The 16,275-nt window shown below is 38.7% G+C and overlaps 1 protein-coding gene across 14 annotated transcripts in view; it reads right to left on the reverse strand.

The window, feature by feature from the left end:
• The window catches only part of Kdm4c (lysine demethylase 4C), a 365,075-nt gene that overhangs the window by 307,416 nt on the left and 41,384 nt on the right, over nucleotides 1–16,275 (reverse strand). For 13 of the 14 annotated variants that reach the window (XR_012440445.1, XR_012440446.1, XR_012440447.1 and 10 more), the window contains one exon: nucleotides 12,728–12,842. Coding sequence is in view for 10 of the 14 variants with exons in the window: in XM_074051899.1 (XP_073908000.1) it covers nucleotides 12,728–12,842 (115 nt within the window). In the remaining 4 variants the exon portion in view is untranslated. Of the gene's footprint in view, nucleotides 1–1,296; nucleotides 7,244–12,727; nucleotides 12,843–16,275 lie in introns of those variants that run through there. The other variant, XM_074051906.1, reaches the window with a different exon arrangement.

The raw sequence follows: 16,275 nt of genomic DNA on the forward strand, positions 1-16,275 counted from the left end.
TCATTCAATTCTTTAAACTGTATTTTAGGGCTGGTGGAATGGCTCAAGTGGTATAGCGCCTGCCCAGAAATTCAGAGACCCTGAGTTCAAACCCCAATACCACAAAAAACTGTATTGTGCTGCATTATAACACACTATCATAAAATCATTGTGTCTTTTATGGCAGATCCTGCCTAAGTACTCAATATCTATTGTCACCTTTTTTACTAACAGACTCTAACTGAAAAATGACTATGACAGTAATATTATCCTACAAAAAGTAAAGTGGAAGCCACTTAGATTCAGAATGGTACCAAAGTATGGATTTTACTTGAGCCTTTTCTTAAAACTGGGGAATTCCCAATGTAGACAAGGAATATACCCATCTTTCCCAATTCCACCACAGAGCTCTATGTAATTTTTGCTTGTGTTTCTCCCAGTTGTTTGTTTTTACCATCTTGCTTCACTTTTCTACAGCTGCTATTTCTCAGTAAAAACAATTTTAGATTTAACACATTATTTTAACACCTGGCAAAGGGCTGATACTCTTGAATTTCCCTTTTATTCTTCACAAAAGAAAACCACCTAAGTTATATCCAGTGGTCTCATTTTTATTTAGCCTATAACATCCTGGATCATACACATAGGCTCAACTATCATTTCTTCAATGAAAAACAGAAAACAATTATTTTCCTGAAATTTAAACTATATCTTTCCGCTATAGAAAACTTGGGAAATAAGTTTTAAGAAATCAAAGTTATAAACTTATAAACTAGAGAAAAAACATTTTATTATTTTAGTGATACTCTTCCCTAAAAAAAATTGAAGTAGTTTGTAATTAGCAACAGACGACTGGATTCATAGCTCTAACTCTGCTACAGTGACCCCCATAAGCCTCCTGACAGGTGAAGCCCAGGCCAGGAACCTGGTGTCCAGAAAATGCTCAGTGTAAGCATTTCAAGACCTTAGGAATATATTTTACATAGTCATCCTGGTTTATTCACTCACCATTATATTATAAACATTTTCCTTTGTGACATATAAGTTGTTTTGCATTTTTGTTGTAATTTTTTAAAAAACACTGAAAAATCATTTTAGTGCAGATACACTGGTTCCTATTTCTGGTCATTTTTTTTCTTTTTTTCTTTTATTATGTGCATACATTGTTTGGGTCATTTCTCCATCTGGTCATTTTTAAAATAGATTATAGAAGCTAAAGTTGTAGATGAATCTGTCCACTCTATTTTTAAATTCACCCTCAAAAGCCATTAGCTATCTTAAACAAACAAAGTAACTTTTTTTTTACAAAACTGGAGAATAGAAGGGCAGAACAGGTCTCCTCTGGAGGGTTGGTACCAGTGAAGGGAAATGATGTGGGGAAAGGTTGTGGGAGGGTCAATATGGTACGAATACTGTGTACATGTATATGTAAATGGAAAACTGAGATCTGTTGAAACTATTCCGGGAATAGGGTACAGGAATAAAGGAGAATGATGGAGGGGGTGAATTCTACTATGATACATTTAATATATTGTAAAAACATTTGTAAGTGCCACAATGTAACCCCCAGCACAAGAAAAAAATTAAAAATTAATTTAAAAAACCATAATAAACAGCACATAGTTCCTTATATATATGTATAATTTTATGTATCAATTAAAAATAATTTTAGGACTGGTGGAGTGGCTCAAGAGGCCCTGAGTTCAAACCCCAGTACCACAAAAAAATAATAACAGTAATAATTTAAAGAATCATAATAAATATGGGGAATGATACGCCTACACAGGAGATGGAGTTCAAAGTCCTTGGTAAACCTATAGGTGAGATGGGATTTAGAGGAAGCTCCCTTCTGACCAGTGAAGACCTCCAGACACTAAACCAAGAGAGACAGATCTCCAGAGTATCTAACACAAAGCTCTAACCATTCTTCCTATGATCATCTAAGAGTAGATTGAGAACAGGAAAAGGGTCTCCCAGCTCAGTGACTAAAAAGGGTCATCTCAGTCTCAGTCTGAAGTGTCTCATCTATAAATGTGTTGATGACATCAGATGATCTCTAAGATTCCTTCCACCTAAAATCAGTAATTTTATGGTTAACAATTAAATACAGCATTAACACTGATTTATCACCTCTAGGTTTCACATTTCTTCCCCTTCAGTAATTCTCCATTTCCCTACCACTTCTCCACAGAAACCTACCCTCTAAAGTGTGCTGCCCCCTTCCTGCAGGCACAGACAGTATCCATCATTCTGCTCACACAGCCACAGTGGACTGTACCAGTCCCCAGAAATCTTAACCTCTTTAGATTCCTACTGTGCATAGTATTCATACCAACCATGGCGCTCATCTGCTCATTCCTTAGGCAGCCACTCATGACTCTCAGCTAAAGAGCAAACACCTTGCATTGGCATCAGCTACCATTCCTACATTCCTCATGTCCCTGCTGACCCCTGGTACTGCACACAGATTTGGTGGTTTACCAAGTTAGCACTTTATCAAGCATTCAAGTATATTTCAGTTGAGAAATTTAAGAGTTGACAGATAAAAGGAAAAATGGCTAATTCTACTCACATCCTATATAGCCCAATTTCCATTTATACCATTATGTCTGCCTGGACATTCCGAGGTCAATAGCTCCTTGCAGGGAGTGTCTGCCCAATGTGCTCTGGGGCATATACTCTGCAGAAATTCTTCCACAGACAGACTGATGCTCCCCATGGTGACTCCACCAAACACACTCAAGGCACAGTCATGTACAGTGACATCACCCAGTGTCTTGGTTCTAACTGTTCTTCTCTGAATCTCCAGCTCTGCTGCCCTTACAGCACCCCTCTGAACACTCAGCTGTGAGAAGTGACAGAACATTCTCAATGCAATGTAATCAGTACTACCATCACGTCCCCTGCCATGATCTGGGGCCATGCAGAGTAAGACTTCATTCACCCTAGAGCAGCTGTAACGTGTTAGCAGCTGTGTATAGGTTAACTAGAAGGCTTACTGCATAGAACTAAAACCTGAATGTCACAATCCCACAGACCAACAGCTCTCCCTGCGCCAAAACATGTTTTCATGATTATATGTTTGCCTTGCCTATGAAATTTAGACAGTTCTACCTTCAATTTTTTTAATTCTGGATAAATGATACCTTGATATGACCAAAATATAAAATGGAAAGGAACTCTCACAACTCGGTTTAAACTTTTTGTCATTTGGAAACCAACAGCTTTAGATAATTTGTTGTCCAAGAGCACCATCTGGTGGATGAAGGTATTTAAGCTATTCTATTGTGGGAAAGGGAAGATCAAGGGATGTCATTTATAGGCTTAAATGCGAGAGAATGAAATCTCTCTGTGAAAGGATTTTCATGTCTCAGAAAAGAAACTTCTTATAAAGGGGCTCTTTGTTTGGATTTGGGGGTTATTATTTGTTTTTGAGACAGGGTCTCACTGTGCAGCTCAGGCTGGCCTCAAACTCAAGATCTTTTGCCTTAGCCTCCTAAATGGATTATAGACATGTACAATCACATCCAGCTTAGAGGGGCTCTCAATTTTGACAAAATTCTAATTCAAAATAAATTACTCACAAAAATTAACTGTGAAAGAATTTAGTTTGCTGGGGTGGGTGAGGTAAGCCTATAATCCCAGCACTCAGCAGGAGGATGGCAAATTCAAGGTCAGTCTGAGCTACATAGTGAGACCAAACACCAGACCGGAGGTGTGGTTCAAGCAGTAGAATGTCTGCTTTTCAAGTGCAAAGCCCTGAGTTCAGATCTCAGTCCCACCAAAAAATTTTTTAAAAGAAAATAAATGAAAAAGAATTTAGTTTGCCTTCTTGAAGAAATGTTCCTAATCATAAAACATGTTCCAACTGGAACTTCAGAGAGTAAATTCAACCTCTTCCCTTTACAAAGACTCTAAGGCAGAGATGTTCCGACAGTGATTATGAAAGTAAATAGGTCAAATATTCTGTGCTATTTAACATAGCCTGCTATTTCAAGAGGCTATGGGAAAAACATAATGGGTCTATCAGTGTCTGTGGCCAGTTGCCACTCTCAGGTTAGCAGTAATCTGGTTGCCCTGCTATGTACTATGACATACCCCACACTGACTGACATAGACCAAGAACTGAAACACCCTTCCTGCCTCCACCACCTGCCTATCTTCTTCTTCATGGTAAAGGTACCTACCTACTCTCCTCTGCCCGTTAAAACCATCCTACCAATGAAAACAATAAAACTAAGATCAACTTCAAATGTTTCTGGTGAAGAACAGCTATCCTCATCGGAAAGCACTCATGTTCAAATGAGAGTAGGAAAAGGCATGCCCTGACTACATTCATTATACCATGTATATTTAAAAATAATTATAGAGATAGGTAGAAAAAAAAAAAACACTGGGGACAGTTGTCAAAAGAGCTGTCTCAGAATGCCAGCATATGTAATTTCAATTGCCCTTCTCATAACATACTTTCCAATTTTTAACTACTTAGTATTACATTAACAAAAAGGTACATTGTATGTACATACAAATAAAAAAAAAAAACAAAAAGGTAGCATAATGCCAGTGGCTGTGATGCTAGCTACTTGGGAGGATGAGATCAGGATTGAGTTTCAAGGCCAGCGGGGCAAATACTTTGGGAGAAAGCACCTCCGAGAACAAACAGAGCAAATGGACTGCAAGCATGAGTCAAGAGGCAGAGTGCCTGCTCTGCAAGCACGAACCTCTGAGTTCCAACTCAAATCCCACAAGATGTACATATTTATAGTTAAACAATAAAGAAAACAAAATGAAAAATAATGGAAGAAGGCCTCACTCACACATGTTCCCAGTCTAAACACAGAAAGGAAAAATGTCCCCCAGTCTCAAAGAATATATAAGATAAGGCAATTATATTTTCATCTTAAGATTTTCCAGGGGGTTGGGTGTGTGGCTCAAGTGGTAGAGTACTCTACCTAGAGGCCCTTAGTTCAAACCTTGGTACCACAAAAACAAAAAATTTTTGCCATGGCATTTTCTTCTGGCAGCACTGGGATTTGAACTTAAGGCCTCACGCTTGATAGACAGGCGCTCTAATCACTTGAGCCACTCGCCCCAGTCCATTTTTGTGTTGGGTATTTTCCAGATGGAGCTCCTGAACTATTTACCCAAGCTAGCCTCAAACTGTGATCCTCCTCATTTCTGTCTGCTGGGTCTCTAGGATTACAGACAAGAGCCACCGAGGCCCAGCCACAGTATTTTTTGAACTGTTTTGAATTTTCTCTCATTTGTACATTAATAAATCCCTAAAGATAAAAAGCAACAAGCTAACAAACCAGTACTAATGGAAAATCTTGGAAATAAAATTTCTTTGAAATACTGTATATATTTTTGAGATGCAGAGACACAAGTTCACATGCTAGGCCTGTTTTCTCCTTGTAAAATTTTTCCTGATTTATATGATGGAGGAGGAGAAGGAAAAGAAGGGGAAACACTACAGCCTGGCTCCAGGCTATTTTCCCATTGCTATGCATTCATACACACAGGCCATGATATTAACATGTTCCAGTCTTCTCAACATAGCTGTGCTGTTCCTGGAATGCTTCACTATTAATTGAGCCAACACAGTATTTTGGAATAGGCACTTGCAGTGTAGGAGAACTCTGGTACCGGGCTGGAATGAGACAGAGTGGTGAATATGCTCAGAGGAGCACCATCATTCAAGGAAGGAGCCAATCTTCAAAGCAAGGATAAAATGATCTGACAGATCCAACAACAGTGAGAGATAGCACAAGCTAAAGATCATGGATAAGGCAGCTGCCCCTCACAGTGAGAACTGCAGAAAACTCATGAAAGATGGTTATTTGTAAAGGAAATTGTCCATCTTGATGAAATGCCATCCCATAGGTTTTATTTCAGAGGAAAGAGGTACCTGGATGTTTAGCATGCAAAGAAGGCTGAGTAGCCTGTGGAAACTCTGAAAATGAAGATAAGCTAAAGTTGTTGGTGCAAAATACCAGGTCAAAGGGGCCATTGAAGACTGCGCTGCCTGATATATGAGGCATTCAAATCAGAAAGACAGGCAATGGAGGAGGGACATGAGAATTAGGGAAGGAATTACTGCCACCACTCAGCAAAGGCAAAGTCAAAGAAGACTCTTCTGAGCACTGAAAATATACTTGAAGATCCTTCTAGTGTTACTGACTATGAGGAAAATAGGCTGCTTTCAAGCAAAGCATGTGGAACTTACACTCTGACCCTTGATTTAATGAAGCATTATTATCCTCAGTAGGATCATCACCATACAATAGATGTTTCTAGAAATGCAGCCCAAAATAGCACAGAACACAAGCCTAAATGACTCCTTTGTCACTGTACTAATACAGGTAATGCTGACATCTGTTCTCAGCTCTCACATAGAACAAAGATGCAGCCCTGCCTTCAAAGGTAGATGGAGGTACACATGGCTTTGGTCATCTTAGAAATGTTTTCTTCTGACTGTTCTGGCCCTTAACCAAGTATTATTTATCACTCCACAGAATTACAGGACTCCTTTTCTCTGTGTCTTCTTTGTGTTTGTGCTTTGTTTCCAAAAACTCCCATAATTCTAATAGAGGGCTAACAGTTTACGTGTAGAAACAGTTAACAAAAACTAATTAAAATTTTCATCATCAATGGATCAGTCTTTGGTGTTAACAAAAAAATTCATATCTTAAAAGTTCTTATGCTTATGTTACTATTGCCAAGGAATCACCTAGTACCAACCAGGACTACAAGTGGTTCTAAATCTAAAAACTTTTTTAACTACAGAAGTTTCCTGAAATCCTCAAACACTCCAATTTCATTGCTGCAATTAATTAATATAGTCAATTTTATCAATCTGACTTTACTAAGAACATTCAGAATTTTATTTATATCTTGTCTAGCTCCAAGAAAAAAAAATTTTCACATCTTTCCCCAAGAGCAAATAACTGTCTGTCTGTCTAAGAGGCTGACAAACTTTCTACAAAGGTGCAGATAGTAAATATTTGAGGCTTTGAGGGACATACGGTTTTTGTCATAACTATTCATCTCTGCCACTGAAATGTAAAAATCAACCAAACAAGCCAAGAGCCATGGCTCAACATCTATAATCCCATCTACTATGAAGACAGATAGGTATCAGAAGGTTTGAAGATAGGCAAAAACTGAGACCACACCTCAACAAACAAGCCAGATGTAGTAAATGTGCCTGTGGTCCCAGCTACATGAGAGGTCATAGGTAGGAGGATTGTGGTCCCAGGTATGCCTGAAAAATAAAACAAAAAAGGGCTTGGGAGTGGCTCCAGTGGTAGAGCACCTGCCTAGCAAGTAGTAGAGGTCCTGTTTTGCATAAGGGCCTAAGTTTAAACCCTAGTACCACAATCAACTTTACACTTGTGCAAATGGAAGAGCAAAGCAATAATTTGCTACCATAGGTTGCTGTCCAAGCTGTTTACTGAGATTTTTTTTAGCAGAACCTAAACAAATCAAGCTGTGAAATAAGCAGTAGAATGAAAGAGGCAAAGCTTTAGGCCCAGGGATTTCTAGGCCCTTTTCCCTTTCCTACCAAGGCTGATCATCTGAGCCAGTCCTGCATGAACACTCTTACCCCTTTATTCCTGTGTCGTATCTGAAGTGAGGCACCGTCTCTGCCCTTAAAAGATCTGCCTGGTGCTTAGAAATACCACATGTGGAACAAAGCAGGAGGGTTCACTCCAGTACCATGGGTCGGTTCCACAGCCCAGGCCCACAACCCTGTCCAGTCTCAGGCAGATCTCTCTCTCTCCCTTATGCTCCTATTCCAGATCTGCTTAGCTAAAAGCCTCCAATTTTAGCAAAAATACTGAGACTTAGGTACAGACTTGCCATCAAATTTACCTAGCTCCTGCCTTATGTTCCCTCACTCTGGTTTCCTTTAGTAATCTAAGGCAAGTTCAGATGTCCTTTCTTTGATGCAAGCCTGTTTCTAAGTACCTCTTTTCCAGGCTCCACAAAACCCCACTCTTACTTTACGACCAAGCTAACTATACCTATTATCCCTCTGTCTCCCTAGGCCTGTAAAGTACTTGAGAACCAGGATCCTATCCATCTTTTATACTGAACAAACCCTCTTAGCTCCCCATACTCTTACCAAGAATTTCCACCCCCACCCACCAAAAAAAGGATATGGTTTCCCAACCTTCTTTTAAGATTAAAGGAAACAGGCATACCTAGAAAACAGGGGGAGAAGTGAAATGCAATTTGAGAGCTGTACTAATTCCATATAAAATAATTCTACGAACCACAGAAACCAGTTTTCCATACCATTTAAATACTGAACTAAAGAATCAAACACTGTTAAAAGACACAATCTTTAACAGCAAAACAAAACATGGGCTGTTCAATGCATGTTTATTACAATGATTTCAAACATTCCTTGCAGTTATTATTATTATTATTATTATTATTATTATTATTATTATAACACTCTTTATCACATCCTTTCATGCAGCCTTTCTCTTGTTATTCTCAAGAGGGCAAATACAAACTATTCTTCATGTGTTTAAATTTAGGTTTTCTGAGTGTGGTTGGTTTTGTTCAGTAGTAGTTTACAAAACTTCTCTCATGTTTTTATGCTAAAGAAGCATTGACAATGTTAGCCAGGCTCAGGAGCTGCTAAATGCCCACTCAGAGACTGTAGATATTCCATAAAATATTATCCCTTGTAGGTCCTAGCACAGTGATAGATTCCCAGCTCTAAAACTTATAAATGATGAGGAGGTTTTAAAACTGCATGTTTACAAAACACTGGATTCTGTCCATTGGATTTTAATAACATGTTACACAGATCTGAAGTTAATGTTCCCTTGAAGCAGTACCAATGAGTAACTGGTTTTCAAACACAAGCAGTAAATTGATAAGCCCAGCAAACCAAAGTCCATCAACCCCATCTTTGCAGTTAATGGTTATGCTATTTCACTATTAAACACAGAAGGCTAGTGTAGGATGTTTTCATGTCAATTGTTCATGTCAATGGCCCCAAATATTATGCTGCTTTTACTCTTAATTATAAATAAGAAAAGAAAGGGGTCAATGAAAACAATTGAACTCAGTTTTATTTTAGAGCTGTCAGATATGTGACTTTGGGATCCAGATGGTCTCTCAGCTCACCCTACTTCTCAGAGGCTTAAACACTTGCCAGGACACCATAGGGAAGAAACCACAGGGCAGGTACAAAATAAAGAATTAGCTCAGGGCCAATATGCAGTTGACAAAAACCTAGTTTGACACATTTCCAGAACTATGAGATTGACTGTGCATAAGTGCTTCTTTAAAAATGGCGGGGAGGGGGAAGGGCAGAGGTAGTTCAAGTAGTAGAGTGACTGCCTAGCAAGTACGAGGTTCTGAGATCAATCCCCAGTACTGCACCACACACACACACACACACACACACACACACATATGGTGTTGAGGGGAAAGTGTCTACAACAGCCTTCTACAAGCTACAACTCTGGAAAAGCAATATAACCTCACTCTGAACCACCTTTTGGCTTCCTCACTTACAAAATGCCAGTAGCATTTACCCCGCCTCATCTATCTCAGCAGAAATCCCACAGAAGCTGGTTTAATAGACAGATGCTACAATCTGTAAGGTGTCAATTTAATGAGAGGCATAATTTGAAACTGGTAATACAGACATGGCTGGGGCTAAAATAAACCAAAATAGTCCTGTTAATGGCATAATCTAAAAATGCCAGCCCCACATAAATATTTCCAGAAAGCCCTCTCCCACTGGCCCACACAATGAGAGAGAAATATCTCCTACATGTTCTACTTGCTACCTGTCCTTCCCAGACATCACTCTAAGCACTAGAAGTCACTCTTGGCCTCATCCTTGATCCCCCACCTTTATGACATGTGAACAAAACTTGACCTTGCCTGTGAACAACATCTTCCCAAACATATTTAATATTTCAAACATACACATATTTAGAATACCATGTATTCATTATCTAGCTTCACCTTTAAATATTTTGCTCATCTGTATCCATCCTACTTTATACTCTCAAGTACTTTTAAAACAAACCTAAAGCCAAGCAGCAGCCTGAGTCTTCAGAGACCCTGTCTTGAAAAAACAAAATAAATTTTAAAATTCAGATTTCATGTCTTTATGTTACTTTTTTGAAATAGGGTATGTAGCTCAGGCTGACTTTGAACTCAGGATCCTCCAGCCTCAGCCTCCAAAGTGCTAAAAGTCCAGGGATGCAACACTTCTTCACCCAGCTTTCATATGCACATTTGTTAGTTTTAATAGTGAAAATGAAGCAAAGTTTATTAGGAAAAGAATATACTTTCAACAGACTTAAAGCAGGTTGTCCTTAGAGTAAGAATGAGAGCAACCTTCAGTATGCATCTTTAAATAAGATAAAATAATTACATAGCCATTATGTCATCATTACGTATAGTAAGACACTGTTGTATCTAATAACCCATCTTCAAAACTAACAATAGTTTTATTAAATAACAGTATCTTTCAATTAGAATCTGGTAGAGTGGCTTAAATGCAAGTGCATCTGTCTAGCAAGGTTGAGGCTCTGAGTTCAAACCCCACTACCAACAAAAAAGAAAAAAAGAATGTCCTGGCTTTGGACTAGGTGTGGCTCAAGCAATAGAGTACCTGCTTTGCAAAGTCAAAGTCCTAAGTTCAAACCCAGTACCATCAAAAAAATGAAACTATCCTTTAAAAAAATAGAAATATACATAAAAATTTGAAATTATCCCACAGATTCATATCTAGAATATATAAAGAAGTATAAATCAATTAAGAAAAGCATGATGAAAAAGGAAACTATACAAGAGGCTTGAACAGGCACTTTGCTAAAGAGGAACTATTAACAGCCAATGAACAGAAGAACAAAATATCATAACACAATTGGAAAACACAAGATACTACTACTCCCACCCAAAAGAATGATTAAAATCAAAAGACAGAAAATACTAGCCGGGCACTAGTGGCTCACGCCTGTACATAGTTCCATGGTATAATGGTTAGCACTCTGAACTCTGAAAATACCAAGTGTTAAGGAGGGTATGGAGCAATGGAAACTCACAAACATTGCTACCAGAAGGCATAAATAACCAGGAAAAAAGTTTTCTTCTGAAGCCAACCATGTGTCTATCCTATGACCACTCTTATCTAGTGGTCAATAGAAAGGTATGCTTCCGTGACTTGGGAAACACGTACGGGACATCCTCCCGTTGAAAGAAAGGCTATTGGGCCAAGCACTAGTTGCTCATGCCTGCAATCCTAGCTACTCAGGAGCATTATTGGAAAAATTAGGGGAATCTGAATATGGCCCGTATATTAGGTGATAAATATCAATGTTGAATTAACTTGTAACTAAGACACATGCTGATACACTTACAGATGAACAGTCATGATGCCTGAAATTTAATTTCAAATGTTACAGCAGTGAGAAGAGATAGAAACAGAAACTGAGACAAAGAGAAAGACAAGGAAACATAAAGCAAAGTGGCAGAACATCAACATTTAGTAAATCTAGGTGAAGGGTATTCAGGTGACTATTGCACTATTTCTACCTTTTGGTAGGTTAAAAAATACTTTAAAATAAAACAATGGGATGGGGATAGAAGCTTTCAAAAAGGAAAGAATAATATACATGGTTTAAAAAATCAGGAGGAGGTCAGGTACAGTAGCTAAACTATAATCCTAGTTACTCAGGAGGCAGAGATCAGGAGGAATGTGGTTTGAAGCCAAGCAGGCAAAAACGTCCTCAAGACCCCATCTCAACCAATGGCTGGGTATGGTGTCAACCCAGTTACATGGTTAAGCATAAATAGGATTGAAGTCCAAGCCAACCCAGGCATAAAGCAAGACCCTAATATCAAAAATAACTGAAACCAAAAGGGCTAAGGGTGTGGTTCAAGTGGTGGAGTGCCTGCCTAGCAAGCACAAGGCCCCAGACCAAAAGAACTAAAGAGACTGGAATGGCATGTTTCTCTATTTTTTCCCTTTTTTTTTTTTACTTTTTTTATTATATTAGTGTTGTGCTATACACTGTGACACTTAGTTCTTACAATACATCATAGTTGAATTCACCCCCTCCATCATTCTCCTTGCATGTATTTCTTTAAAAAGGAAAAAAAAAATCTTATAATTTGTGAAAAAAAAAGAGAATATAAGAAGACAGATGTAATATGGAGAATCCCAGCAGTCAAGAAACAGGCAAAAGGATCTTGAGTTTGAAACTGGTCTAGGCTGTCTGTATAGCAAGTTTCAGACCAGCCTAGAGGACATAGTAAGAACCTGTCTCAATAAAACTGAAAAGGCAGGGAGGAATGAGAAGAGAGAGAAGGGAATGGAGGATGTACACCTATTCAAATGTAACCTTCAGATAACTAGGGAGAAAGTACTGAAAGAATACATCTGAAATACTTCTTTTGCTTTAAGGTGGTAATATATGGAGAGAATTTTCTGCTTTCCAATCATCTCTATGATGTTATTGCGCTTAAATTTTTTAATATACTGTGCAGATCAGCCAGATAAATACACACTACGTCACTGTTGCACAATCTCAGTTATTTGTACAATTAGCTGCCTTCAATTTGAAAAATACAAGTACAAAAATCCTACTGATAACTATTTCATCCTACACTTGGAGGAACTATAGATTGCCCAAAAGCACAACAAATGAATCTTTCTTAGTTGTATATATAACGGTAAGAAAAACATCAACCATTATAAATATACCTCATCATATATGCTGCCATTAATATCTGCACCATAGATAGGTGCCACAAAAGTTAAGTTTTTCCAGTATTTGCGCTCCAAATCTTCATAATCCAAGTATCTTGGAGTACAATATCTGTAAAAGATAAATGAAAAGAAAACACAAAATAGTAAGGCAATTTTAAGATTTTTTTTTAGCCATCTAACTTATATCACTTTCTAAACAAAATTTTTTCAAAAGAAAAATACTACAGACACGCATACTGTCAAATCAATAACATATAAATGTATTCATCATAATTTAGTAACTCTATATGATCACATATAAGGAAGGAAGGAAAGTATTTTCAGAAAATTATCAATAATAGAAGCAGAAAATTAGTGGATTTTTTCCTATTTTTAAAATATTTTTTGTGGTGCTGAGAATTGAATCCAGGGCCTCACACATGCTAGGCAAGCACTCTAACACTGAGCCACACCTCAAGCCCCAGAAAAAAAGTTTTCTATTTGTTTGTTTTTGTGGTACTGGGGTTTGAACTCAGGGCCTCACACTTGCTAGGCAGGCACTCTACCACTTGAGCCACACTCCATCAGCCCAGAAAAAAAGTTTTAAAAGTCATTATTTTACCTTTCAAATTATTTTCTAACATCTTTAACCAATTACAGAAAGACATTTTATGATTTATATGTAGAACATAACGCCTATGAAAAAACTAAAAATCCAAGAAAGTAAAACTAAAATAAGATACTTTGCAATTATTAGATTGGCAATGCTTAATGTATTAACAATGGGAAAAATGAGACTTCTTATATACTTGGAGTGGGAGAAGAGACTGTTGCATACTTTCCAGAATTTAATGTTTCAGCACATACCAAAAGTCAAAAAATATATAACCTTGACCTTAAAATCTAGCCCCAGAAATTCACCTGAACAACATGGAGGCATGTACAATGACAGGAATCTTGGGAGATTTGCTGCAGCATAAACTGAAAACACAAGCTTTTCTCCAGCAACAAATGATTTGTTTAAAAATACTGAGCATGAACTAAGGTAGGTCTTTCTATGTATTGACATTAAAATCTTTCTACATTGAATAAAATAGTTTACAGATTATTGTGTATACTAAAAGCCTAATGTAAAAAAATTCAAATTGTAAATTAAATAGCAAAAAGTTATTTCATAAGTAGGAATTAAACAAAACCTCTTAACCTATCTGTATTATTTGAATGTTCAACAGTGATTATTTTGGGTGGAGGTATACTGGGGCTTTGAACTGAGGGCCTTGTTCTTACTAGCAGGTATTCTCCCACTTAAGCCACACCTCCAGCCATTTTTGCTCTGGTTATTTTTGAGAGAGTGTCTCGCATTTATGCCAGGGCCAGCCTGGACTGAGACCCTATTTACACTCCCAGGAAGCAAGCAGGATAGGCACATGCCACCTAGCCCATCTTTTATTGGATGAGATGGGGGTCTCACAAAATTTTTGCCTAACTTAGCCTTAAACAGTGATCCTCCTAAATTCTGCCTCCCAAGTAGCTAAGGATATAGGCATGAGCCACCACACACCTGGCAACAATGATCTTATCACAAAAACATAACAATGTTTCTTCATGAAGAAAATAAGCAAAGAGGGCCAGGCATGGTAGGGAACAACGGTCATCCCAGCTACACTGCAGGGGCAGGTAGGGGGACTGCAGACTGAAGCGGGCCCCTGGTAAAAATGCAGCTCTATGCAAAAAGTAACAAAAGCATCAAGGGGTTGAGGGTGTGGCAGAGTACCTGCCTACCAAGCACAAGGCTGAGTTCAAATCAGAGTACTTAAAAAAAGCAAGAAAATAAGGAAAGAGCAGGTGCTGGTGGCTCACACCTGTTATGCTATGTATGCTAGCTACTCACGGAAGCAGAGGATCAAGGTTCAAAGCCACCCCTGGACAAATAGTTCACAAGATCCAATTTGATGGGAGGGGAAAAAAAAGTCACAAAAAAAAAGGCTGGTGAAGTGACTCAAGTGGTAACACCACCTGCCTAGCAAGTGTGATACCCTGAGTTCAAATCCCAGAGCTGCCAAAAAAAACAAAAAAAAGAAAGGAAATAAGCAAAGAAACAAATTGAGAAAATAACAAAACAAAGTTTTAAAAGGGGGGGTGGGGGCTGTGTTTAGCAAAAGCAGTAATCCCTGTAAAGCATACTGGACATTTTAGATTGACTAGAACATTCACTAGACTGAGGGCAAACTAGTTATCAATAAACAAGAATACCAAAGAACTTAATCCAATGACTGTATTTGAAAAACAGAACAATTTGCTGCTCATTGTGCAGCCAAAAATAAAAAGAGTGGGCATGAAAGCACCATTAACATGGCATCATTCTACCACTTCTATTAGCAGTTCCCAGTAGTAGCAAGAATGGCAGGCACAAACAAACTAACCAGATGGCAGCATCAGGCACTAAAAACAGGTTCATATCACTACTACTCAGCGCAAAGACCACAGGAGAACAAAAAGGAGAGAAGAATGTACTTTAAACAAAACACTGTTTATTAGGACTTCTAGAGAAACTTCTTCAATTTTGAAAACTGAAACCCTAAGCTGCCTTACATTATATAAGAAGACCTTATCAAATCTATCATTGTATACCCAATCAGGATGAATTTTTGAAAACTCCTAACTAAAAAAGAAAGCTAGAATTTGGCACTGTGTATTGAGGTTACATTGTGAAAACCTTGAATATTTGAAACAAATATTCAAACTGGAAAGTGACTAATTCCCTTAGCTGGTACTGGATTCTAATGAATCCTGCCACAGATTCCATCCCTAATGGACTGTCAAATAACTACAGCTACTCACAAATCCTGTATCAATTTAATCAAAACTGATTCAACCACACTTCTCATCCAGAACCTTTTTCACTCACTGTAGCACAGCTCTTAGGAGGTGGGTCCAAAACCAAGCTGCCTGGGTCTGAATCCAGAGTTGCCCTATTAAAAGCTACATAACAGGAGGATTCCAAGATGGTGACTAGAGTGAGGAAGCAGAAAGTGTGCTTCCTAAAGTAAAATCTTGGAGAGATGCTGGAGATACACCTTGCAGGAAAAACCACCAAGAAGAGGCAAAACTTTGACTCCTCCACACCCCCAGCCCACGCATAGCATCCCCACTCCATATTAAACGGAGAAACCAGGGGGGCTCCCACACCACCAGACACCAGCTCACAGACCGCATGGGAGAATGCAGAACACCAGGTGAGCTAAGCGGCATGTGGTACTCCCACAAACAACCCTGGGCCATATCAGCATAGCCCCCTGGACAGACCGACCCCCACCCAGGGGAAAAAAGAGAAACTGAAAAATAAACAACAACAAAAAAGACATGTAGCAAAGAGGGCGGAGTGCCCTGAGCACTGAAGAGTGGGGGAGGGCAATCCCTCACTGAACTGTACATAAGCAAGCTGGCCAGAGAAGGCAGGAGTGGCACCCGCCCAGTAACCAGGAGCGGGAAAGTTTATAAAAGCAGCGCTGGGAGGAAAACTCCACAGGAGAGGAGAGAAGGGCCACTTCCCACGTGAAATG

The sequence above is a fragment of the Castor canadensis genome, chromosome 13 (genome assembly GCF_047511655.1).
Source record: "Castor canadensis chromosome 13, mCasCan1.hap1v2, whole genome shotgun sequence".
NCBI lineage: Eukaryota > Metazoa > Chordata > Mammalia > Rodentia > Castoridae > Castor > Castor canadensis.